Source organism: Aedes albopictus, chromosome 3 (assembly GCF_035046485.1).
Source record: "Aedes albopictus strain Foshan chromosome 3, AalbF5, whole genome shotgun sequence".
Classification (NCBI taxonomy): Eukaryota; Metazoa; Arthropoda; class Insecta; order Diptera; family Culicidae; genus Aedes; species Aedes albopictus.
In genome coordinates, this window is record NC_085138.1 from 340532460 (window position 1) to 340559557 (window position 27098).

At 37.5% G+C, this 27098-nt stretch overlaps 2 protein-coding genes across 4 annotated transcripts in view; one reads left to right on the forward strand and one right to left on the reverse strand.

Moving 5' to 3' along the window:
- LOC109424672 (prolactin-releasing peptide receptor) overlaps positions 1-27098 on the forward strand; it is a 561567-nt gene that overhangs the window by 135493 nt on the left and 398976 nt on the right. The gene's annotated exons all lie outside the window — the stretch shown is intronic.
- On the reverse strand, positions 115-1248 carry LOC109424669 (angiopoietin-related protein 1). Its single transcript, XM_019699838.3, has 2 exons — positions 377-1248; positions 115-313 (listed from the first exon to the last, which is right to left on the reverse strand). The coding sequence occupies exons 1-2, from the start codon at positions 1054-1056 to the stop codon at positions 199-201; spliced, it is 795 nt and encodes a 264-aa protein (XP_019555383.2). The 5' UTR covers positions 1057-1248; the 3' UTR covers positions 115-198.

Genomic DNA, 27098 nt, shown 5'->3' on the forward strand with positions numbered 1-27098 from the left:
GCTTGTGGTATACAACGTGAGCGTGGCGTCGTTGCAGGTAGTCGAAGACGCGACTGCTCGCGGGTTAAATTTGTTAGCTTGATGGACATAAGCACAGTAGAATTGTTCACTGATGTAAATAAGAAACGCAGAATTTTGCATACAGATCTCATTTATTTATCGGCTACATTGGTCACTTATTTTGATCGAACGGTTGAACTAATATCCACGAATCATCATTCTCGAAAAACACAATCCTTCGTCGGAATTATTGAATGGATACCAGTTCATATACTTGGGATCGTCTTTATCGCCGTACAACCCGTTGAGGTTACTGTGGGTAAAAAATGCCATTAAAATTTTGCACTGTCGTCGAACACGAAGTAGTTTATCTTACCTGAAAGAGCAGTCCTTGTACCACCAAGCTCCAACCCTTTCGACCGCGCAGTTTTTATCTTTGTGGCCTCCCTTTTTGCCACCCTTTTCCTTACGGCCGGTGAAATCCTGCGTTTGGAACCACATAGGATGGTTGTATCTCAGCCCGTCGCCGGCCGTTCCACAGTACGCGCCCAGCTTCTTCAAATTGTAAGCTTCGATTTCACTTCCCAGCTCGAATTCGTCATACTTGGCGTACTTGGTCTCACCCTTGAAACTCTTCAACTCGACCAGCAACTGGGTGTTCCGCCAGGCCGTCAGCTTGTGGATCTTCTCCAAACCGTACCAAAACTCGCCGGTGAGCTTGCCGAAGCCCCGTTTGTAGTCGGAGAAGTTGCGGAAGAAATCCTCGGATCCATCGAATCGGGACTGGATCACCAACCAACCGCCGCCGAAGAGTTTTTGCTCGCAGTACGCCCCGAAGGATGGCGAATGAGGGAAAGGTTTTAACTCGTACGGTCCGGATACTTTGGTTGGTTCCTCGGCGCACGATTTGAACGGTCCGTTGTAACAGTACTCAAGGGGTTCTTTATAGCTCCGCAGCTCGGTGAGAAGATCCTCGAACGTTTTGGCGGATACTTCCGCGGACAAATGGATGATCAAAACTGCCAGCGCAGCCACTAGCGATGTTGAACGAGACATTGTGAGCACTTCGAATGAAAAAGGAAACTGGCACTGGGATATTAACGTTATGCATTTTTATTAACTTTCGGTACCCCAGTTATTCCGTTCTGAAGAGTAAGAAAAATCGCCAAAGTCAGGTAATTTCAGTCCTGTGGGCGAGACAATATAAACTATCAAAATAATCGAGGTAGATAGTTGCTCAGAAAGTTGAAAACATTTTGTTACGGGCTTCAATTAGTCGGGTATTATTTCAAAGGTAAATTTTTGTATCTACCTCGATAAAATAACAAAACCGTAATGTGTCGGAAGCATCGTCGGGAAACGCCCAGAAGTCCACGTGATTTTGTACGTTATACGGGTAGATCGCAAACGCGTGACAGTATTTCTTCTGTTTTCCTATTAGGTTTTATACTGTGTTTTACAATGATCTGATCACCTAATTTTTTTGGTTTTTTTTTTATTCGGGAAATTAAGCTACCGCTAATTCTTCACAGAAAAGTCACATTGATATTGGAAGAAAATTCCACGAGAACATTTTTTTCGCGATTCAGAGTCACTCATTTGAATGAATGAAATTTGAAGCTCGCTATGCCTTGATATGTCATATTCAGAGATTTTTTTTAAAAATACACGCTATTCGAATTCAACTTGCCACCGATTCAAAAAGATTTCATAATTTTGAAAACATAATCATTGAAGGAAAAGGAATAACAGCAAATTATTGCCCCTAGAATAAATTTTACTGCAATTTTCTTCAACTGCATCAATAAATTTATGAATCAAACAGCTGTAATAGTAGTTTACGCAACAAGGTGCAGAATGAAGATTTTTACAGCACGAATTGTACATTTATCCAACGAGGCTTGCCGAGTTGGATAATTACGAGTGCTGTAAAAATCGAGTTCTGCACCGAGTTGCGTACAACGTTTTTTGCACCTTCATAAATTACCACTTGAGTATAGTTTTTAACTAAACTTTTTCATCAGACTGCACACTGATGTTCATAGCCATGATTAAGGAAGTCTGATCGTAGCCTATCATAGCAGGTTATACTGTGCAGTTGTCACAATTTTTCAAACCTGCGTCCAGAAAGCATCAATAAGTTGATCAAAACTGAAAACAGTTCTGTAATAGTTCATTACGCAACGCAAATCAATGCTGTAATGAACCATTACAGCACTGTTAATTTGGTGTGGGAAAGTATGCCTTTTCCTGTCAGATTTGCGTGAGGTAAAATGGCCTATTACGATGAGAAGTTGCAAAAAAGTATTTACCCAACTAACAATCGCAAGCCGCAAACAAGCATGCATGCTGAATTGTTGCTTTATAATAGTAATGATAGCTGAACTAAACTATTGATGCACACATTACTGTATAAATGCTTTTCCAATTATAAAAGTAGCCAATGTTCAACAGTTCGTATCGGCATTAGCAATGTGAGTTCAAAACACCTTTCAAGCGTTTAATTAGACTTTTATTCGACTTGCAGTAATTCCTTTACCAAATAGTTTAACAAGACCTTTTTCTGCTTCTTGTTAAGTTCATTCAAAAATTTGCACATGTATCTGCATAATGTGTTTTTCTCAAGTCAAATAAGCGCTTTGGTTTCATCATCCTTCGACTCAGGGTACGGGGTGAAAAACACGTGTTTTTACTGAACATCTGCTGAATTAATGTGGTGTTCAGTTGTTAACCATAATGATCTGTGCCAATTAACCACTGCTGAATAGGAGTCCAAGTATGATCATTATTAACCTTCCGTAACTCGCGCGGTTGGCTACCTGTGTCAGCACCACGCTAATGCTGAGTACAAAAAGCGAGATTTTTTCAACGTGTTGTACAAAATACAACAGCGCGATCGCTCGAGGGTTAAACCACGAGGAGATTATGTTTTGATTTGAGCGCTTCAATTCATCATTTCTAGGAAGACGCAAATAGAAAGGCATATGGCTGGCAATCAACGGGACTCGATTTCGAATCTTGATTAAGGTAAATTTGTGTGTAGCTATTATATCACAATAGTTGTTCACTGCATAAGTGCCAATCATAAACGCTCGTGGAAATGGAAAATTTTTGCATTTTATTCATTTTTGATCATTTTTATTAAAGCTAAATAACAGCTTTACTATATAGTTATAAAACGATTTAACAACAAACAGTTCAGTTGGTACACACCACGATGCTTTATAGTTTCTCCAAATTTGTGTGAACAAAACCTGAACAAAGGTTGTGCCTGAAAATTATTCAAATGTTATACCATAGACTTAATACAGTGTCATGCTAAATTAACTCGTCGTAAAGTTGCGTGTGAAATGAGTGATTGTTAGTTGGGTAGGTACTAAATGGATGAATCCCAACGCAAAATAAATCAAACACCAATCAAAAGCTGCTGTCTTAGTCAAATTCACACAACGGCATCAATGGCGAGCGCACCGAAACAATTTTAACCCAGACAGACCAATTTTACAAACATTATCCTTAAAACATTTTTTGTGCAGGTTTTGTTGGCGTTAGACAATTTATTTGGAAATTTATTCGGAAATCACTTGGTAATTCGTTCGGAAATTTATGTGACAATAGTTTTGGATTTTTTCAATTCTTTGGGACCTTCTTCGAAAATTTCTCAATTGATTTTAGAATTTTTTGGGCAATTATTACAGTTACAGACATTTCTACGGCATACTATCTGATTTTTTTTAAATTTCCTACAGCAGTTCTTCTGGTAATATTTAACCCTCTAATACCCAAATTTTTGATTTTGATCTAAATATAATTTTTCGTCATCTAAAATCGATTTAAACATGTTTTGGAAGATGATTCTTTTTAATTTTCGATTTCGTGAATTTCAGTTTTTGATTTTTATAATTTTTATTTTTTAACATCCCCACACTTTTATATTTTTCCTGGAAGCCTATCTGAGGTACGGATTTTTTGAGATGAAAACATTTTGAGATTTTATGATTATTGTTGAAATATTATTATTTTATTTTTTTTTCATAGAATTTTTTTTCCGTGTAATTTTAAGGAAAATAAGTTTAGAGTGTATTCGATTCCCTTAAACTGTTAAACATGGGTAGAATGATTTCGGAAAAAATTAAAATATGTTAATTGTAGCGATTAAATACAAAATAAACAATGATTTCTAAAAGGTGACTAAAACATCAATTTTTCAATGATTTAAAAAAAAACGTAATTGCGTTTTAAAATACACCAAAAACCATTTTGAGATATACAAAACAGCCTTAAATATCAGCCAAAAATATAAAAAAAAAACAGATTTTCCACGAAACAAAAATTACAAAAATGCTCAAACTATACCCCGTCTAAAGGCGGGGTTGGGTATTAGAGGGATAACCTCTTACGGGAATTATACAGGGGATAGACAAAATGATCGGGACAGGCAAAATTTTCACTTTTCAAAAAATGTTCAATTAGCTGTAACTTTTCGAAAAGTGCATAAAATATTCCCAAATTTTTACTGTAAGTTCTTCAACTAGTTGTGTATCAGTGGACAAAATTTGGAAAATTCTTCACAATTCTTCACGAAGTTATAAAGATTTTTGAAAAAGGTAAAATTATTCGATAGCCAACTTTGAGCTGTTATATCTCCGGATTCAATGAACCGAATGTAATGAAATTTTGACCATTAATGACTTATATAATGAGCTGAGAAAAACCATTGACTTAACTTAATATTCTCAACACGGAAGAAAATTATAACGATTAGATTATTTTTCTAATAAAACACCAAATTATCCAAAACATTAACATCGTTTCAAAATTCAAGATGCAAATTATAGTTCATTTATTTTCCCTCTAATTGACTTATATATAAATGCGTTTTGAAGGAAAGTAACAACATAGCCGCCAATAAATTGAAAAAGTAATGGGATGCATATTAAAAATAGACCAATTTACTAAAAAATCGTGAAAAAAATAAAATCGCTATAACTTTTTCGCTTGTTAAAAATTTCAGTTAAGTCAAATGTTTTCCAGAGTTCATTATATAAGTCGTGAATGGTCAAAATTTCATTGCAATCGGTTCATTGAATCCGGAGATATACAAGCTCAAAATTGGCTATCGGATAATTTTATCTTTTTCAAAAATCTTTATAACTTCGTGAAAAATTGTCCGATCTTTTCCAAATTTTGTCCACTAATACACAACTAGTTAAAGAACTTACAGTAAAAATTTGAGAATATTCGATGCACTTTTCGAAAAGTTACAGCTAGTTGAACACTTTTTGGAAAGTGAAAATTTTGACTGTCCCGATCATTTTGTCTATCCCCTGTATATTATCAAACTAGCTGTCCCGGCAAACTTTGGCTTGCCAAGTTGAAGCGGTTTGACACTTGATAAGGTCATTGCAGCACGGCACTCTAAATTCACTAAGGACTAAGGACCAGAATCACAATCTAGCGGAACTAAATTAAATACTCCAAAACGAAGCATTTTCGACCCATGGTGTCTATTTTTTTTTTTTTTTTATTTTTTTTATTTTTTTTTTATTTTTTTTTTTTTTATTTTTTTTTTTTTTTGATCTGTATTAACGAGATTTTTAGCCCTAGGCTAGTTCATCTCGGGGGACCCACGCTTTACTTCCCTTCCGAAGGAAGAACTCACATTTTGCGAGTTTGTCGGGAGTGGGATTCGATCCCAGGTCCTCGGCGTGATAGTCAAGTGTTCTAACCATCACACCAGGTCCGCTCCCTTCCGACAAAGTTGTTTGACATCAGCAGAGGCATCTATTGCCAAGAACGTAGTAGTTCGCAACTCGTCCGCATAGGTGGCGCCACCATCCAACTTCTTTGTTTTACGTCCTAGAGACTTGGCGTCTTCGGCAAAGTTGTTTATTTTGGCAAAATAAACAACTCTTTCTCAGACGTCAAAATTCCACAGCCTACTGTTTTCGAGTTATTTTAAAAATAAAACCAATCAATGAAAAAACAGTTTTTTAACCGTTATGTGGCCGGCAAACTTTTTGCTTTTTTCTACACCGTGTATTTTAAATGGGTGCTGGGTACCCGGGTACCCTGCCGGCCACATAAGGGTTAAGCAAATTTTGACATTTTTATCAGAAACCATGTGAGTTTATTTTTTTTTCCTAATGCATATGTGTCAAACCAAACACATTGTACGGGAATATGTTGAATATTATCATTAAAAATTAAAAATAAAAATACAAATTCGAAAAAACAGTGTGAATTTCATTGGAATTTCATACCTGAATATCTCACAAAGCGCAAAAAATCGCAACTTCAAATTTTCAGCAAATACGAAGCAATACTAGGTAAACATACTGCCAAAAATTTGGAGAGGTATTTTTTGGTGTTTTTGAGATAATAGCTTTTTAGTAACAGTATAAATATAAGCAGTGCCAGCATGTAACTTTTTACTGTTACACATTATATATTATAAATAAAACACTGTGCAGAGTCAGTGTGGAATTAGTCATTATCGGAGGAATTGAATTTCTCTATAAATATTGAAGTTACTCTATAAATATCAGTAATTTTTGAATAACTTTGTAATTTTAAAAGCTAGCGTTTTTCAATGTTCAGCAAAAACATGTATTTTTACATTCCAAACAACTTTGTAGAAGACGCAAAAAATCTAAAAAATCCCGTTAAAAAGTTATGATGAAATATATGATTTCTAGGGGCCATGCACATACAACGCAATATATCTCGTGAAGTATGAGATTCAGCATTATGGCGTCTTTGACTAAGTTGTTCAAAATTGCATTTTGCACAACTTTGCCGAAGACATCAAAAGTCTATCTGCATTTTTCGAAAAAATATTTTTTTCATCTCACTTATAGGTGGATTGATCATTCAACTCTTTACGTCAAAAGAAGCGCCTTGTTTAATGTAGAAACTTCTCCGAAGAAACTATATCGCAAAAATCATCGGTTGAAACGTTATTAAAAAAGCGCACGAAATCGGCAAAATAAAACACTGTGCTCTGGGAAGTTGTCCGTAAATTTATCGAGATATTTCATCGGCAATTTGTTTTACCATTTTTGGAATTCATCGGGACTTAGTTTGTCAAGGCTATTTGCATTCAAAAATGTATTTGACAAATCTTTCGGTCATTCCTTTTCAAAATTCATGCAGCAATACTTTTGTGAATTCCTTCTGAAATTTATATGAGATCTTGTAGGGTGCGGGCACTGGTTTTGGCCAGGGGAATAATTTTTATAAAAATAACCAATAATCCAATGAAAACTACCAATGTGTTAAATGAAAGGTTTCGGTCTATACTTGATTAGAAAAATGCAGAAATCAAGCTAATACTTGATTTTCGTATCAAAAGTGGTACTGGCCAAAATAGAAGCATTGTTGCAGTTTTGGCCATATTCTCAGCTTTGGTTTCTATTTTGGCCAATCACGTGTATTTCTTATGGGAGTGGCCAAATTAGAAGCACCCTGGCCAAAATAGATATATGGGAGCTGATTTTTGAAGAAAACATATTTTTTTCTTCCAGTTTTTAATGTATGGTTTTCACAGCTGTAATCATCATATTATATTAGAATCTACTAGTAAAAAATAAATTTATGCCGATTTGGATCGTAACAGGCTGAATACCGCACTATGGCCAAAACTCCGTGCTGGCCAAAACTGAAGCTTCTACCCTACCGACTTTTCGAACCCTCTAAGCAGAATACCCTCTTCGAATGAGTGTAATCAGTTTCGTACCTTTTAATTCCGCCCTATGTTGCTTATCCTGTGACAGATACGCGTATTTCGACTACCACTTGTAATCTTTCTCAGTGTCAGTTATCCACTCATCCACTGGATAACTGACACTGAGGAAGATTACAAGTGGTAGTCGAGATACGCGTATCTGTCACAGGATAAGCAACATAGGGCGGAAATAAAAGGTACAAAACTGTTTATATGAGAATTTTTTAGAATTTTTTAGACGAATTTTCCAGACGTTTAGGTATTCCCATGGCAGTTCCTTTGGAAAGGTCCTCGGCAATGCTTTTGTAACTTGTTTCTAAAAGTTGTTCGTGAATTTCATCACCAATTTAATTTTTGGTTTCTTATGCAATTCTTTTGGAAACTGTTTTGGTATTGCTTTTTTCACTAAAAATTTTCCTTGCTTCGCTGAACAACATGACGTTTTCTTCCAGCGAAGGCTTACGCGATACAGAAATTCGCTGAATTTCACACTAACACTGCAGAAAATCTGTCAACAATAACTCAATACACATGCATTTTCAGCGAAAAGATCTATTTGCGTGACAACAATCCACTCCCATGACTACCGGGCGGCCGCCGTCAAATATCAGGATTGCCAACTGTCCGGCGACTGCTGTCAGTTTTCTTTGTCGCCGAATCTGGCGCTGGGTCTTCGGCGCGGAAACCCAAAGGTGGGAATAAAATTTTGGGGTTTGCGCGCAATAATTGCTTTGGCAAATTTGTTTTGTTTTATTTTTGTAATTTTTTTTTTTTTAAATCTGCGGCAATTCTTTTAGAATTCCTTCAGCCATTCCTTTGGAAAATCTTCAAAAAATTATTTGCGAGTTTATTTAGCGCTCTTAACGGAATTCTTTTGGCATATTTTATTTTAAAATTCCTTCAGCAATTTCTTTGATAATTCTTTTCGAATCTGTTTCGGAAGTTTTTTAAATTGATTTGTCTAGAGATGGAACAGCTTCGGACTGGAAGTTCGAACATTAATTGGTTTGTAAATTTGCTTTGGAAATGCTTTCACAGTGTCTCAAGAGATGCCTTTGACAATTCTTATTGGTATTTCTGTGACAAATTCGTTGGACAACCCATTCGAAAAATCCTCTGGGAGCTTTTAAGGCAATTTGTATCGAGATTCTTCAGTTATTTCTTTGGAATCTCCTCAGGCAGTTTTTAAATTTCTTTGGCAATTCCATTGACATTTCCAAGTGAACATGTTTGAATTTACAAAGAAATTTTCCAAAAAAAATATACAGAGAAATTTCAAGAGGCATTACCAAAAAAGCTTTCTCTGAAAATATCGGGTAAGATATTAAAGGAATTATAGACGCGTTTTTTTTTTAAAGACATGGCCGTAAAAAGTGACAAATAAATCGTCAAAAGTTTTCCGAAATAAATATTCCTAAAATTTCCTAAAAGAATTGTCGATGTAATTCCCAAATGAATTACCGACGAAATTTCCAATGATTTTGCCGAACGAATATTAGGAAAACATTGCTTAAAAATAGAACAAAAATAGATTTCAAATCGTCAAATGGAAAGTCGAAAAATTTCCGCTCTACTGTAATTTTTTTCCACTTTTTCGAACTCAGGGCATGATTCTGCACTTAAAATGGCCATCAGCTTACCGAGTCCAAAAACGCTGTAAACTAGTAAAATCTTTCCTAAATTTCACAAAACATATATTTTTAGAATGTCTACTAGGAATTTCTCCTCACTGGGACAAAGCCTGCTTCTCAGCTTAGTGTTCTATGAGCACTTCCACAGTTATTAACTGAGAGCTTCCTCTGCCAATGACCATTTTGCATGCGTATATCGTGTGGCAGGCACGAAGATACTCTATGCCCAAGGAAGTCAAGGAAATTTCCTTTACGAAAAGATCCTGGACCGACCGGGAATCGAACCCGTCACCCTCAGCATGGTCATGCTGAATACCCGTGCGTTTACCGCCTCAGCTATATGGGCCCTAGAGTAGTCTATGGGTTGCTTAATTCCAGCTGGTATATCTAAATGACTTCTTAGGATTTGCGTTTTTGGCGAACGACTTTAAATATGTTTATCGGAGAAACTTGGTAATCTCAGTTTTGAATAGAAATTATTTATTCGCCCTGGCTATTCTTGCTACAATCCCTAACGCAACATATTGAAGAAGCTCTGGAAGAATTCCACGTGTTTTTTCTCAGAGGAAACTCTGGGGGAGCTCTGAGAGAATTTCTTGGTGATTTTATTAAAAAAAATGCTGGTGGAATTCCTGTAGAAATCTTTCAAGAAATTCGTGGAGAATTCTTCGTCCTTAAGAAACTTTGGCTAAATTTTGCCGAGTCAAAAGTTTCTGCAAAAAAATTGCTGAGATTCAGCAAAAAAAAAAGTTGACCCCTTGAACTCGATGGAATTTAGCAATACATTGCGGAAAGCGTTTTGTTTACATAAAGCAATTCTCGGAGGCATATCCTCGTGCTCTTCATGGCGTAGCGTCTAACGTTTGATATTCATGCACAAAAAAACACGTGTTTGATGATCAAATTGAGATTTGAATTGTGAAAAATAATCCACGTGCTCCGGTGGGAATCGAATCCACGACTCCCAATTCGCTCCACTGACGCTTATTTCCTCCAAGATACCAAGCCACTTGACTCGAAAACTGTCGTGAGCGTCGGACTCTGTCTATGCGATGTCTTATCGGTATGATAACTAGTGTGCCGTCGAGCTCTCGACCGACTGATTACGGTAGTGTGACAAAAGCACGGTACAAATGTCAATTTCTCGATTTGGGCTTAGCTAACGACAATTTTCGAAATAGTTTCTCTCCGGTGCTTACATTCATGCACATAGCACACACCAGAGACGAGTAGATGTTCAGCGTTGGGCAATTTTGAATCGATGTTCGCAACATCGATGTTTTTGTTCCGAATAACACAGCGCAACATTTTTTTTGTCTCAAGAGCAAACTTATGTGTCTCCGAAGGATTTTGGGCCGCTGAATCCGAATCCGGGCTCAGATTTGCTCCAACACGTCACAATTTTGAGCTATACCTAATCACTTAAAACTAGCAAATTCGATTTGGTAAAACGAAATATTTTGCATAAGTCGTTAATTTAGATCTTAATTAACCAATTAACCTTTTGATTGCTTAAAAAAAATATTTCCTTGCTTAATGCCTTGCAGTCAAAAAAGCCCAAAATCGCATATTTTGCCCTATAAATTGAGGTATAGCTCAAAATTGTGACGTGTTGGAGCAAATCTGAGCCCGGATTCGGATTCAGCGGCCCAAAATCCTTCGGAGACACATCAAGGGCGTAGCCAGGGGGGGGGGGGGCAGGGGGGGCCGTGCCCCCCCCTGACCGATCAACTATATTCTAACTTAACTGAAAAATGATCAGAGCTGTTTTTGACTAGTAAAAATAAAATTCTCCTGCATCCTCGTATTTTTTTAATGTATGCAGGAATTCCTTCGGAAATTCTTGGAGGAATACCTTCGAAAATTCCTGAGGGTATTCTTTCGGAAATACCTGGAGGAATTCCTTTAGAAATTCCTGAACGAATTCCATCCAAAATTCCTGGAGGAATCCCTTCGCAAATACCTGAAAGAATGCCATCGGAAATTCCTGAAGGAATTCCTTCGGAAATTCCTGGAGCAATTCTTTCGGAAATTCCTTGGACAGTTCCTTGGGAAAATCTTGGATGAATACCTTCGGAGATTAGTGGAGGAATTCTTTCAGAAATCCATAGAGAAATTCGAGAGGAAATCCTTAGGTGAATTCCTTACGAAATTCCTGGACAAAATAATTCCAAGCTTCCTGGAGGAATGCTTTTGGAAATTCCTGGAGGAGTTCCTTCGGAAATTGCTGGACGAATGTCATTGAAAATTCCTGGAGAAATTCCTTCCGAAAGTCCTAGAGGAATTCCTTCGGAAAGTCGTAGAGGATTTTTTTCGGAAATACTTTTTGGATATTTTTTTTGAAATCGGAAATTCCTGGAGGAATTCTTTCAGAAATTTCGGGAGGAATTCTTTCGGAAATTCCGAGAAAAATCCCTTCGGAAATTGCTGGGCGAATTTCATTGGAAATTCCAGGAGGAATTCCTTCGGAAATTCCTGCAATAATTTCTTCGGCAATTACTGGATGAATTCCTTCGGAAATTGCTGGACCAATTCTTTTGGATATTCCTGGAGGAATTCCTTCGGAAATTCCTGGAGGAATTCCTTCAGAAATTCCTGGAGGATTTTTTTCGGAAATTCGTTTTAGATTTTTTTTTTTTGAAATTCCTGGAGAATTACCGTCGGAAATTCCTAGCAGAATTCCTTCGGAAAATCCTGAAGGAATTCTTTCGGAAATTCCGGGAGGAATTCCTTCGGAAATTCCATTAGGAATTCCTTTAAAAATTCCTGGAGGAATTCTTTCAGAAATTTCGGGAGGAATTCTTTCGGAAATTGCTGGACGAATTCCTTTGGAGATTCCCGGAGGAATTCATTCGGAAATTTCAGGAGAAATTACTTTCGGAACTCCTGGAGGAATTCTTTCGGAAATTTCTGAAGGAATTCCATCGGAAATTGCTGGAGGAATTCCATTGGAAATTCCTGGAGGAATTCCTTCCAAAATTCTTGGAGGAATCCCTTCGCAAAATCCTGGAAGAATTTCTTCTGAAATTTCTGGAGAAATTCCATCGGAAATTCGTGAAGGACTTCGTTCGGAAATTACTGGAGGAAATTGCTGGACGAATTCCTTTGGAGATTCCTGGAGGAATTCATTCGGAAATTCCAGAATGAATTTCTTCAGGAATTCCTGGAGGAATTCTTTCGGAAATTCCGGGAGGAATTGCTTCGGAAACTCCTGAAGCAGTTCCTTCAAAAAATCCTGAAAGAATTCCTTAAAAAAATTCAGAATTCTTGGAGGAATCCCTTCGCAAATTCCTGGAAGAATTCCTTCGGAAATTCCTGAACGAATTCCTTCGGAAATTTCTGAAGGAATTCGTTCGGAAATTCCTGAACGAATTCCTTCGAAAATTTCTGGAGGAATTCCTTTGGAAATTCCTTGGGGAGTTCCCTCGAAAAGTCTTGGATGAATACCTCCGGAAATTTCTGGAGGAATTCTTTCAGAAATCTATAGAGAAATTCCTGAGAAAATCCTTGGATGAATTCCTTTAGGACATTCCTGGAAAAAAATCATTCCAAATTTCTTAGAGGAATGCTTTTTATGATTGCTGGAGGAATTCCTTCGGAAACTACTGGACGAATTCCTTTGGAAATTGCAGGAGGAATTGCTTCGGAAATTGCTGGAATAATTTCTTTGGAAATTACTGGAAGAATTCCTTCGGAAATTCCTAGAGGTATTCCTTCGGATATTCCTGGAGAATTTTTTTCGGAAAGTCTTTTTCGATTTTATTTTTGGGAATTCCAAGAGGAATTCCCTCGAAAATTCTTGGAGGAATTTCTTTACAAATTCCGTTAGGAATTCCTTCAAAAATTCCTGGAGGAATTCTTTCAGAAATTCCGGGAGGAATTCCTTCGGAAATTGCTGGACGAATTCGTTTGAAGATGTATGGAAATTCCTGCAGGAATTCTTTCGGAATTTCTTCGGAAATTCCTGGAGAAATCCCTCCGGAATCTCTTGGATGCATTCCTTCTGAAATTCGTGGAGCAATTATTTCGGAAATTCCTGGAGGGATTGCTTTAGAGATTCTTGGAGAAATTTCTTAAAAATTTCCGGAGGAATTCCATTGGAAATTCCTGGAGGAATTCCTTTGGAAATTCCTTCGGAAATTCCTGGAGAAACTCTTTTGGAAATTCCTGAAGGATTTTTTTTGGAAATTCCAGGAAGAATTCCTTCAGAAATTCCAGGAGAAATTCTGTCGGAAATTCCTGGAGAAATTCCTTTGGATATTTCCAAAGGAATTTCTCCATGAATTTCCGATGTAATTCCACCAGGAATTTTGCGAAAGAAATTCCTTCAGAATTTTCCGAATGAATTCCTCCATGTGTTTCTGAGAGAATTCCTCCAGGAATTTCAGAGGGAAATCCTCCAGGAACTTCCGGAGAAATTCCTCCAGGAAATTTCGGAAAAATTCCTCCACAAATTTCTGGAGGAATTACTCTAGGAATTTCCGGAGGAATTCCTCCAGGAATTTCCAAAGGAATTCTTCCAGGAATTTTCAAGGGAATTCCTCTTGGAATTTTCAAAGGATTTCCTCCTGAAATTTCCGAAGGAATTCCTTCATGAATGTCCGATGAAATCCCTCCATGAATTTCCGAAGGAATTCCTCCAGAAATTTTCCGACGGGATTCCTCTACGAATTTCCGAAGAAATTCTTCTAGGAATTTTCAAAGGAATTCCTCTTGGAATTTTTAAAGGGTGTCCTCCTGGAATTTCCGAAGGTATTCCTCCATGAATGTCCGAAGGAATTCCTCTATGAATTTCCGAATGAATTCCTTCAGGATTTTTGCGAAGGAATTTCTAAAGAATTTTCCGAAGGAATTCTTACATGAATTTTCAAAGGAATTCCTCCAGAAATTTTCCGACGAAATCCCTCCACGAATTTCCGAAGAAATTCCTTAAGGAATTTCCGGAGGAATTCCTCCAGGAAATACCGAAGGAATTTCTCCATGAATTTCCGAAGGAATTCCTCCAGGAATTTTGCGAAGGAAATCCTAAAGCATTTTCCGAAGGAGTTCCTCCATGAATTTCCGAAGGAATTGCTCCAGAAATTTTCCGAAAGAATTCATTCACGAATTTCTGAAGAAGTTCCTCCACGAATTTTGCGAAGGAATTTCTAAAGAATTTTCCGAAGGAATTCTTACATGAATTTTCAAAGGAATTCCTCCAGAAATTTTCCGACGGAATCCCTCCACGAATTTCCGAAGAAATTCCTTGAGGAATTTCCGGGGGAATTCCTCCAGGAAATACCAAAGGAATTTCTCCATGAATTTCCGAAGGAATTCCTCCAGGAATTTTGCGAAGGAAATCCTAAAGCATTTTCCGAAGGAGTTCCTCCATGAATTTCTGAAGGAATTGCTCCAGAAATTTTCCGAAAGAATTCATTCACGAATTTCTGAAGAAATTCCTCCACAAATTTTCAAAGGAATTCCTTCAGGAATTTCCTGAGAAATTCCTCCATGAATTTCCGGATGAATTACTTCAGAAATTTCCGGAGAAGATCCTCCAGGAATTTCCGAAGGAGATCCTCCAGGAATTTTCAAAGAAATTCCTTCTGCAATTTGCGAAGGAATTCCTCCTGGAATTTCCGAAGAAAATCTTCCAGCAATTTCCGAAGGAATCCCTCCTGAAATTTCCGAGGGAATTCCTGCAGGAATTTCCGGTGGAATTCCTCCACGGATTTTCAAAGGAATTTCACCTGGAATTTTCAAAGGAGTTCCTGCCGGAATTTCCGAAGGAATTCTTTCGTGAATGTCCGAAGGAATTCCACCAGGAATTTTCGAAAGAATTTCTCCAAGAATTCCTTCACGAATTTCCAAAGGAGTTCCTCCATAAATTTCAGAAGGAATTCCTCCAGGACTTTTGCGAAGCAATCGCTCAAAGATTTTCTGAAGGAATTCCTCCATGAATTTCCGAAGGAATTCCTCCAGAAATTTCAGGAAGGAATTTCTCCAGGTATTTCCGAAGGAATTACTCCAGGAATTTCCGAAGAAATTCCTCCAGGAATTTTCAAAGGAATTTCTCATGGAATTTTCAAAGGATTTTCTCCTGAATTTCCGAAGGAATTCCTCTACGAATTTCCAAAGAAATCCCTCCCGGAATTTCCAAAGAAATTTGTTATGGATTTGCTTTGAAATACCTCCAAAAATTTCCGAATGAATTCCTCCAAAAATTGTTCACGGTTGTCCTCAAAAAATTTCCTTAGGATTTTCTCACATAATCCCTAAACGTGTTTCTGAAGGAATTTTTGAAGAAGTTTTTCAAGTTTTCATAGGAGTTTCGCAGTACATTTTTGAAGGAATTTCTTGAGGAATTTCCGAAGAAACTTCTCAAAGATCTTTCGCTGGAATTCCTTGAGGAATTTCGTAAAGATTTATAAAAAAAAACCGAAAAAAATCCTCAACGAACTTATCAAACAATTTCTCACAAAATTTCCGAAGGTATTCCATAAGACATTTCTGACATATGTCAAAATAAAATCCAAACGAACTCCTTTAACAATTTCCGAATTTTCCTTATCGAGGCATTTTTGAAGGAACTCTTCAAAGAATTTCCGAATGAGTTCCTCTAGGAAATAAAAAATCACAAAAAGCATTTCTTCAGGAATATTCGAAATATTTTTTCAATGAAGTTTTGAAAGATTTTTAAAGAAATACCTTATGGAATTTCAGAAGGGATATCTCAAGAGACTTTTAGTGATTTTTTTCAATATTCTCGAAAGAATTGCTTCAGGAATTTGGGAAGGAATTCTCACAAAAATTTCCGGATGAATTCCTCCAAGAATTTTTGAAGGAATTCCTCAAGGAATTTTCGGAAGAATTCCTCACGAAAACTCCGAAGAAGTTCCTCAAGGAATATTCTAAATCTATTTCAAAGAAATTCCTCAAGGAAGTATCGAAGAATCTTCTAAAGGGAATCGTAGAAGAACTCTCGAAGGAATGTCTTATGGAATTTCTCAAGGAGCTTTAGAAATGAAGGAATTCCTCATGAAATTTATGAAGAATTTATCAAGGAATTTCAGGTGGAATTCCTCATGGATTTTCGAAATAAATTCCTGAAATTATTTTTTATTGTTTCCTTTAAAAAAATCCGAATGCATTCCTCTAGCAACTTCCAAAGAATTCCTCCAGAAATTTCCGAAGGAATTCCCTTAATTCCGAAGGAACTCATTAAAGGATTTTTCGAAGAAATTTCTCCAAAAATTTTTTAGGGTATTCCTCAAGGAAAGGAATCTTAGTTTGATTGGAATTATTGAAAGAATTCCCGGAGAATTTCTTGAAGTATTTTCTGGAGCTTCTCAAGCGGATTTCTGGTGGAATTAAGAATAATATTGGTAAATAATTACTTGGGAAATTCTCAAAAGAATGCATGGTGAAATTCGTAATAAAACTTCTGGAGGAATTATTGAAGAAATTTCTGAAAGTATTCCCAACGGAATTACTGCAAGTTTTCCGTAGGTGATTTCTTCTGGAATATCTACATCAAAATTATCTGGAAAAATATTAAAGAAATTTCTGGAGAAACTGCTGGATAAATTCAAATTCATGATGGCATTTGTTAAGAAATTCCTGAAGCAATATCTTGAGGAATTCCTCAGGATTATAATCATATATGATTCTTCCATTGAACCATTCCTGTTAATCACCCATATTTCATACTTCACTTTTTTTTTTTAAATGATGAAGTATTTGAACTCTTTGTTACTGCAAAGTGGTTTTAAGTTTAAGGGTGCTCGCCCCCCTCTGGCCGAAAAGCTGGCTACGCCCTTGAGACACATAAGTTTGCTCTTGAGACTGACAAAAAGTTATTTTTTGTTACGCTGTGTAATCGATTTTTTGAATCGATGTTGAAGCCCCATAAAATTGACCAAATCGATGTTTACTAAATCAAAATACTAAATTTTCAAAAAGAAAAAAAAATCAGAATGCGCTGTCTCAACGTTACATCCATTTTCAACCCATTGTCGTCAATTGAATTTATTCAGACAAATAAAACATCCCATGAATATGCACTCGATATTGCAAACGGGTCATTTAAAGTTTTGTAACATTTCATATTATCGAATCGATGTGAAAACATCGATTCAAGCATTCGAATAAATAGGTGAATCGATTCTGCTGGTGTGATTCTAATCGATTCACAAAAATCGATGTCGCAGCCACATTTGCGCAATGCTAAGATGTTCATCTTATTCCATGCGAAAGATATTTGGATTGTCAAAAAGGAACAAACCATGTGCATTAGCGGAATCGATTTTTTTCATAATTCAAATCTCAATTTGTTCATGAAACACGCGCTTCATACGATACACGTGTTTCTGTTGTGTGCATGAATATCAGAGCAATCAAATATTGTAATTTCCACTTGGGTTGGTTAGCCTTAGCAAAAATCAAGAAATTGACATCTTTTTATAAGCTTTCTCCCTCCTCTCTGCATATAAAGCTATGTTCAATTAGAATCCGGAATCATGTCACATTTTCTATTGGCGCTCTCAATGAACATAATCATCATTCTTTTGCAGCACTCTAATCATACACTAATCCTCTTTAAATGGTGAAAATTTCATCGATTTTCTTGCAACGCGTGAAAAGTTATTTCAGATTGAAGACAAGAGGTGGAAAAAAATCTTGCACAAAAACGTTGAAAATTTAGCGTGGTCAGGTACGACAGTCGCGAACAATGTTAATATCGTCAAAACCATTATGTGTTATGTGCACAGATGTTGTTAACCATGGCATAAGGAAGTGTCCTCGGAAGAAAAAAGCTTGGATTCATTGATAAATCTGCTTTGAATTTGAAGATTTGGCAAGAAGTTCGAACTCTGGGCATGGTTTTTTCGCAACAAGATGATGAGAACCAATTCATACAAGAATGACAGCCTCAAGAATCGCGTGCTGCGTTTCAAAAACGCACACAAGAGAGGTTTTACCTATTTTGAGGAGCTGCCATGACAGCCGGAGACGTTCAGTGGTATCGTCACAGATGGGTAGTGTTTATCAACGAAAAAAACACTCAAAATTTCGCGTTTTCTCAATTCACTGAATTGCCCCTCATTTCGCAATAAAAAAAGTTTGGCAATTTTTCTTCGGAATCCTAGTCAGACTAGTCATGGCACTCAGGACACTGCATAGATGACCTGATTGTTGAACAAACTTGCGGAAGGGGCTGTTGCTAAAATTTACCACCGTTGTGCAGATTTTTAGAGAGGTCAACACTGAAAAAGTGAGAAAAAGTGTGAAAAAAAAAATAAATAATTTCAATGATGGGCGGAGATGAACCAGCCATCGACTGAAAGTCTCGATAATAAAGATAATAATAATAATTTCAATGATATTTTTCCATGAAAGTACAATAAATAACCTTTGTTTTGAGGGCTTCACCTTTTATGTTTGTTTTTCCATCCCTAAGATATACGTGATTTTGTCATTCCGGATTCTAAATGAACATAGCTTTATACAACTCATGTATATTTTTTTAAGATTCTTTAAGGGGTTATATATGTTGTGGTGCGTGAAAATAAGGAAAAGTTTGCTCTTTTGTAAAAGTATGAAATCATATTATTTAAAATTCTCGTTTTACGTCATATATAGTACAATATCAAATGTGTAGAATCAGCTTGAGAACTTGAAAAAAATAGACTAATTACCAAAGTTATAACATTTTCTGTAAAACGTGCCTTTTTTTAAAGATGTTTGCCGTGACTATGGTGACAGTCTAACGGCTCAACTGAAAGCACAAACCCAAAAGAAAACCGTTACTAGAGGACCTTGTGGTGTCCTTGAATGATCGGAATATTTTTTTTAGTATCCAAACGGGAACGATTTTTTTTTTCAGAAAAATCACTTTTTTATACAAAAAAATGTATGAAAAAATCACAAACACTGATGTTTTTTTTTTTCAAAATGTTGATCGTTTAAGGACACGACACATGAATAGCGAACACTAAAAAAAATTGGTTGAAATCGGCATTCTAGAGGTGAAAGGAAACACCTACTTTTTTAAATAAGAAAGTTGTTACCGCGGAACATGCAGCTGGCTACCCTATTACTATTGTAATTGAGGGAGCGGACCTGTTGTGGTGGTTAGAACACTTGACTATCACGCCGAGGACCTGGGATCAAATCCCACTCCCGACATACCCACAAAATGTGGGTTCTTCCTTCGGAAGGGAAGTCAAACGTGGGTCCCGAGATGAACTAGCCCTGGGTTAAAAATCTCGTTAATATAGACAAAAAAAATGTAATTGTTTATGCTATACACAGTAAAAAATGTTACATCATATAACCTGTAACAAAGAAACCCCGTCATATCGCACATATTTTTCCAACGTTTTTTAAATTTACAACTTGCTCTCAGTATGAAGTTTGCGTTCAACATTCCGCACAAGAAATTGTTGAATGTAAAATTCAATGAAATGGAATAGAAATTTAAATGTCAAATTGGTTTACATCAGGTGTAGTTTTCAGAAATTTTTGCTGTGTACTACGAATAAAAAAGTTCCTGCAGAGTTTTTGTTATTAAGTAAGTAATCTTAGAAATGAGATGAAATTTTCAAACTAATATGAAATTTAATCTAATTCATGATTTGCTAATTGTAATTCACCTATGCCTTGAATGCCGAGGACCTGAGATTGAATCCCACTTTCGACAAATTAACATAAACGTGAGTCCTTTTTCGAAAGTAAGGCCGTGCTTAATAGATTGTTCAGAAATGCTTTGAAAAATTCTCCAGAGATTCTTACAGGGTTTCCTTAAGCTAGTTCCACAAGTAATTTTTTCCCGATATTCCCACATCAATTATTTCAGAGGTTTCTCTAGGAATGTCTCAAAAGGTTCAATATCTTCCAAAAATAAGGACATCCTCCAGAATTTACTTCAAAACATCTAAAAAAATCTTTGAAAATTCGGCTAGAAATGATTTAAGGTATTTCCCCAAAGATATTCCTCCACAAAATCTACAACGATTTTTTTCAGGGGATTCTTAGGAATTTCACCAGCGATCGCTACACGAACTTCACCAGATACTACACAAGGAATTCCTCCTTTTCTATACCGAATAAGAACACTGTTTATCGGGACCGAACCAGCCAGGTCGTGGTGGAGACTTATAGTAGAATCTAACTGTGATATGGAGGAAATAAGTGATCTAGTCGCGATGGTAGTTCAGAGTAAACTAACGTTCACATATATTCCTTTCATCGTTTTCACCTCGGACGTTACAACCTCTCTTCGGAAAGACGAACATCAAATGACATATCGAATGCGCTAGGGGTGCGCAAGTAGTACATACATATCACCTCCATGGTTTACTCTAACAATTGATTCAGATTTTTTTTTTCTAGATTTATAGTAATTACTTTTTGGGGGGAGGGGGAGGGGGTCTGACCATAGTCTACGCTCCATACCCAAGCAACACACATGTTATATAACAGTTACGGCAGCGCAAGTTTTGGTTGTAAAGAAGTTTATTTTACGCAATTCCAACACAATGTTGAAATAACGCCGAATTAACTTCTATACAACCAAAACCTGCGCTGTCGTAACACTTATATAACATGTGTGTTGCTTGGGTACAAATTTCAAAATTTCTGTATGGACAAAAGTCTACGAGGGGGGAGGGTGCTGGTCTGAGATGGCCAAATTTTGGTCTACGTGGTTTATGAAGAGCCCCCAGGAGTTTAGTAAAGTGATTCATATTTCTCCTCAAATTCCCATAGAAATTTCTCAAAAAAAAAAAACTTTCAGAGATTTCATCAGAAATTCATCCAGATTTTTTTCTTGAAGCTAATTTTAGAATTGATCCAGAGATTGTTATTGGAATTCTTCCTAGGATTTTTATGAAGGTTTATATAAATTCTTCGCAATGCGAATGAAATCATTTTTTCATAACACTATTAATCCAAAGCTTTTAAATTAACCTTCACATGAAAATGCTGGCACTTCGTCAATTTTCATACGATTTTTTTGAAGTCCCCCTTATCGATCATAAATTGGTCCAAGTTTATTACACGCAAGTGGTCATGTAATATCCAGAACCATTCCGGAGATATTCTGGATTGTACTGGGGTCAGGGAGAGGGGGAGTTGTCTGTTTTGCCAAATGACCAAAAGTGATTATTTCGGGTGTTATTGTGTTTGAGAGGCCCTCGCGGAACCTGTTTTAGGTGTTCCGGAGTGGCCATATCAGTTGCTTCATACTTTAGACAGTTTTTTCAGCCCCATTCTCTTGAATTCATGAAGTTTGATAAGTCGCACGGCATGTTTTAGTTGCAAATCAGAAATGTCCCCAATGTCACCCCCGTGGAATCTATGCTAGATGTTCCGGGGTGGCCCTTTTAGTTGATACAGACTTCACGGTATCGTTTCTGACTCAGTCATTCAAAATCATGAAGTTTGATATGTCGCACGACATGTTTTGGATGGAAACCAGAAGTGACCTCAATGATGCCCCCGCGGAACCTGTCACGGTGAATCGGATGGGTCAACTTATTCAAATCTGATTATCGCAGTTGTGTTTTACTGTTCGCAATGAAAATTCCACTGAAAATCGATGGTTCAAACATAATAACACACGAAATAATCATTTTTAGCCATTTCGGCACCCTCCCTGACTCCAGTAAAATCCGGATCATCTCCGGAATGGTTTCGGATATTGCATGACCACTTGCGGTGCAATAAACTAGCACCTATTTATGATCGATTGAGGGCGACTTCAAAAAAAAAATTGAATGAAAATTGACGAAATGCCAGCATTTTGAAAATGAGATGTTGGGGGTCGGGTACGTGAAGGTTAAGATAGGAACACAATCTTCGCGGATAGAGGAAAAAGAGCTTAATAATAGTAGGGTATTGTGCCATTTGGGCAGGTGTACCTATTTTGGGCACTTGTTGCTATAACTAAGTCAATTTCAAACCTATTGATTTGAATTTTTGTACAAAGTTAGATACTGTAAGTGCCTAACTCTATACAAAATTTCAAATCAATCGGTTTGAAATTGACTTAGTTATTGCAGCAAGTGCCCAAAATAGGTACACCTGCCCAAATGGTACAAGACCCTATATGTTGATATTGAGATCATAATGTGATATTGATTTGATTGATATAAGATAAAATATCTAAACATAATTTTCAAAATTCACTCCTGGAGATAATGTTTAGAACTTGTAAGATCTAACCAATAGCAGCAAGCTATTCGCTTCAACTTGAAATATCGAACTTCGATATTTGTTCTGATGTTCCAGGAACATTTTTGAGATATTGTTTTCATATCTTTTATCTCTTATATCAATCAAACCTGTTCACGCCGAAGCGTGAATGTTAATATTTTGGCCACTCATCCTAGCCCATAGTGCGATCAGAATACTCATCTGCTTCGAAATAAATTTTGCCTCTATGCATACACCCCAAACCCAACGACATCTTCCACACGGTTGGTCATCAATCAATATACAACCAGTCTGGATAATAATGCGCATCGCCAACGTGTTGGAACAATAGTCATTTGTAGTCTGGGCCGTCTCCACACTGATTCGCAACAAACCAGCAGTACTTAGTTGATCGCCGATCGAAACAGATCATATAATGCAGCCGATGATCTGCGCTCCGCGCGCGACCTCTTGTCCTGCGTCCCCCTGCAGTTCACGAGTGGGGATAGCAGTTGGTGCCTTATTATTAGAACAATTCGATGTGTAAATATTGTGTATATAGTTTCAAATATATGTAGCAATAAAGTGATGACTCAACGTTATTTCTATGGCCCGAGCTCAAACTCGGATCTTTTCCTCGGCGTCAACATTGGTCCTTCGAGCCGGATAGATGCTCGGGCCCTGGACGTCCCATCGCTCCTGAGGACAATAGAAGCTTATGTGCATCTATCGTAATCACCATTGCGGACGCCATTGCAAGTGAATCTGTGGGACTTCAATTGTCCTGAAGACATCATAGTCAACGCCAATTTTGCCACCGTATACGCGGAATTGCGCACCTAAGGAGCCTCCAGAAGATTCAACTGTATCCCGACATGTGACAGAGAAGTTCCCGAAAGCAATTACATCCCAAGACACCAATCCCATACACCACATCTGGTTCGACAACCCTCCGTTCGTTATTGCGTGCTGCTTTCAAAGCTGTACCATAGGGTTGACGAATCGCGAACACACTGTTGTAGCTATCCTCCGTTCGTTTTCTCCCGCAATGCACTCAACGTGATTAGGCTGGGAGATGTTTGCGTGCAGTCAAACTGTACCACAGGATCAGCTACGTCTTCACACCACAGTTGCCAATCTTCCGCAGGGAATCCTGTTCCTCGACAAATTCATGCTCGGACCGGAGGGATTCACCATTGCGTGCAAACCACCTAGGAATGCACCACAAGATTGGCAGTTTCAACCGAAAACACACTCAAGCCTACAACCATATTGCCCTCATATCACAACGCGATTCCAATCAGGGCAAAATCCAACCGATACTGTCACACCTGTCTTCGTTATTTTACCGAACTACGATTGCAAGTCACCACTCCGAAACCACTTTGGACCGCATCATCTTAGCGTGACGAGCAGTCGTTCAAGGATCATTATCGACACACCGAGACGCCATCATTTAGCAGAGGCTTGCTTCAGCTAAAACGTTCAGTTTGAATCATCCGTGATTCAAGGCGGGGAGTATGTTCACGCCGAAGCGTGAATGCTAATATTTTGGCCACTCATCCTAGCCCATAGTGCGATCAGAATACTCATCTGCTTCGAAATAAATTTTGCCTCTATGCATACACCCCAAACCCAACGACATCTTCCACACGGTTGGTCATCAATCAATATACAACCAGTCTGGATAATAATGCGCATCGCCAACGTGTTGGAACAATAGTCATTTGTAGTCTGGGCCGTCTCCACACTGATTCGCAACAAACCAGCAGTACTTAGTTGATCGCCGATCGAAACAGATCATATAATGCAGCCGATGATCTGCGCTCCGCGCGCGACCTCTTGTCCTGCGTCCCCCTGCAGTTCACGAGTGGGGATAGCAGTTGGTGCCTTATTATTAGAACAATTCGATGTGTAAATATTGTGTATATAGTTTCAAATATATGTAGCAATAAAGTGATGACTCAACGTTATTTCTATGGCCCGAGCTCAAACTCGGATCTTTTCCTCGGCGTCAACAAAACCAATATCACGTTTTGATCGTCAGTTCTTCACCTCTACCCGGGTTATGCTCTTAAATTCATCCTATTCGGAAACAAAACGATTATGGCACCGAATAATTCCTTTCTTTTTGTTATCAATTGTGCTCACTTCTAACAAACATAAATAAATAAGAAACAAATGAAACAACGCTTTATTCCTTTGTTTTGAGTAGGATGAAAATGGGAGCGTATATGCTTAGTAAGGGAACGCATCGCCATTAAAACGAAGTAAATTTTTAGCCTAGACTTATTTCTGGTATATACATATATCACCACCTACCATCTTTGCATAAATGCAACGTCTTTTGTAGAAGTCTCAGCGAGCTGTTTTATCTAGGACAATTTTTAAATTTTCAATCTCATCAAATCACTGGCGTGCTTTTATATTCAATTAGAGTCATAATATCTATCTAAAGAAGACTTAGACCAGACCCATTATTTCCCCACTTGATTTACAAACAGCTCGTTATATTCCAGACATCGCGCCGACCTTATTCATTAATGGTAATTCACCAGAGTTATCACCGTAATTATTGTCCTTCTATATCCCGCTGGTTTCTCACAATGACTTCCCCTTTATACATAGTTACTGGATCCCCAGCAGCAGTGGGTAGTAGCTTCGAATGCACAGCAGTAGCAGGGCCCAACTGTAGTAAAGTGATTTCCGCACCCACAGAGAGCTCTCTCATTATCGTGGACAATTATTGCGCTTTAATTATTCACGCGATAGAAAAATGGTTAATGGATTCGCCACTGCCGGTTATCATCAAGGGTTCATGGTCTATCCAGCAGGTGGTCCTGGTCATGGCCGTGAATTTTCCAATTTCATTGAGATGCACTTGCCCCCACTTAGGTAACGAAATTCCTGCAATAATGGTTGGAAGCCAGATCTTTCTCACCGATGTCCATTATTGTTTGGGAACATAAAGCAAATCCTCCGTTTTCCGACAGGAATCCCGTCAATAATTCATCCCAGCTGGCAACATCAGCAACATTGTGTAGAACAGTTTTCGCTTCAAAATGTCTTACACACGCCTTCAAACGAACGAGTTTTTGAAATGTTTTGAGCATGCAGCAGCACATGTTTGCCATCGCATCTCACGGCGAACGTTGAAGTCAACGGCGCGGGCTAGGTACAGTGATGGCCGTTATGTATTGGATTTTTTAAAAGTCAGATTAGAAAATTCTTGAAATTGTCACTTTTTCTTAAAAAAAATCATCAAAACTTTCTCCACAAATTAAAAAATACATTCGTTCCAAAACAGTAAAGTAATTCTTCAAGAATATTTGCTAAAGCTTTTTCTTTTAAATGAGTCAAAAAAGTATCGCAACTGATTTATACAACGGGGATTTCGTCAATATTTTCCTTAGATTTCTTTTTCCGTTTTTTTTAATCTACAGAATTTTCACTTTGATTTTTTCTGTTTTTTTTTCGAATTTGCAATCGTTAAAGGTTCCGCTAGATTTTCTAGGAGCTGCAAAAAAGCATCAACGAGGAAATTTTTAGTGATCCATGCTGAAATACTTCTCAATGCTTTTTTTATCCTATTAGAATCTATTTTCCGAAAAATCCATAAAAAATAGTCGACAGTAGTTTTTGAAGAAATTTGATTGAAATTTTTTCCAAAATATCATCAGCTCTTGCAGAAGTTATTTTCAAGAATGTACTTCAGTTACAATTTTGAGTCACTGAAACATTCTTAAATCGATAGGGTTGGAAATTTTCGCTTGGGTAAAATCTGGCTTAACATATAGGTCTTGAAATTTCTGAATTTTTGTTTTTATTTGCAATATTTTTCAATTAGTTTCTCTAAAGCTACTGGTTTTATTCCTAAATTACCTGAACTTCTCGAGCAGTGTTTGCAAAAAATAAAGTAACAAATGCATCATCAAATACTGTAGAGATGATACGTGATGCTTCAAAGCAGTCGCAGTCAGCGTCATCGTCCTCCTTCCTAACAAAGGCGTTTCTCGAAGTGAAGTGATAAATGACGATCATAACTTTCACGGGAAATTTTTCCCCTGATGGTGGTAGTAGCAGCATTCGTCTGTGACTCAAACTGGGACGGCGGTGGATAGCGTTAGGTCATAATTCATCCAGGTGCTTCTGGGGGCTCTGTCTTCAATGGGTTGGTATACGGTAGCAGCTTCTGTCTAACTGCGGTTTTCCGTTCAACTTCTACAAAACGGAACGAAGCCAGTCGCGTCAAGGGTAATGGTTTACAACTTTGAGAAAACAAGAGAGATGATACATACTTGCTTCGTGCACTGACTGGATGCTTACAACAAGAAACCAAACAAGCTGGTGGCTCTCGACTTCGAGAGGAGTTTTTGATTGGAATTAAATTAGTCGAAGTTGAGATTAAGTGCAAAGTTCAACCACTAGAAGTTAACTGCAGTAAGTAGTCTCGTCTTTCTTTGGTTGCTGTGGTGCAGAGCACACTTCGCATGCAACCATATGCTTAAGCTGGTTAAAAGTTACTTTTCAAGAGAATGCCTAATAAATATAAATTAACAAGACAT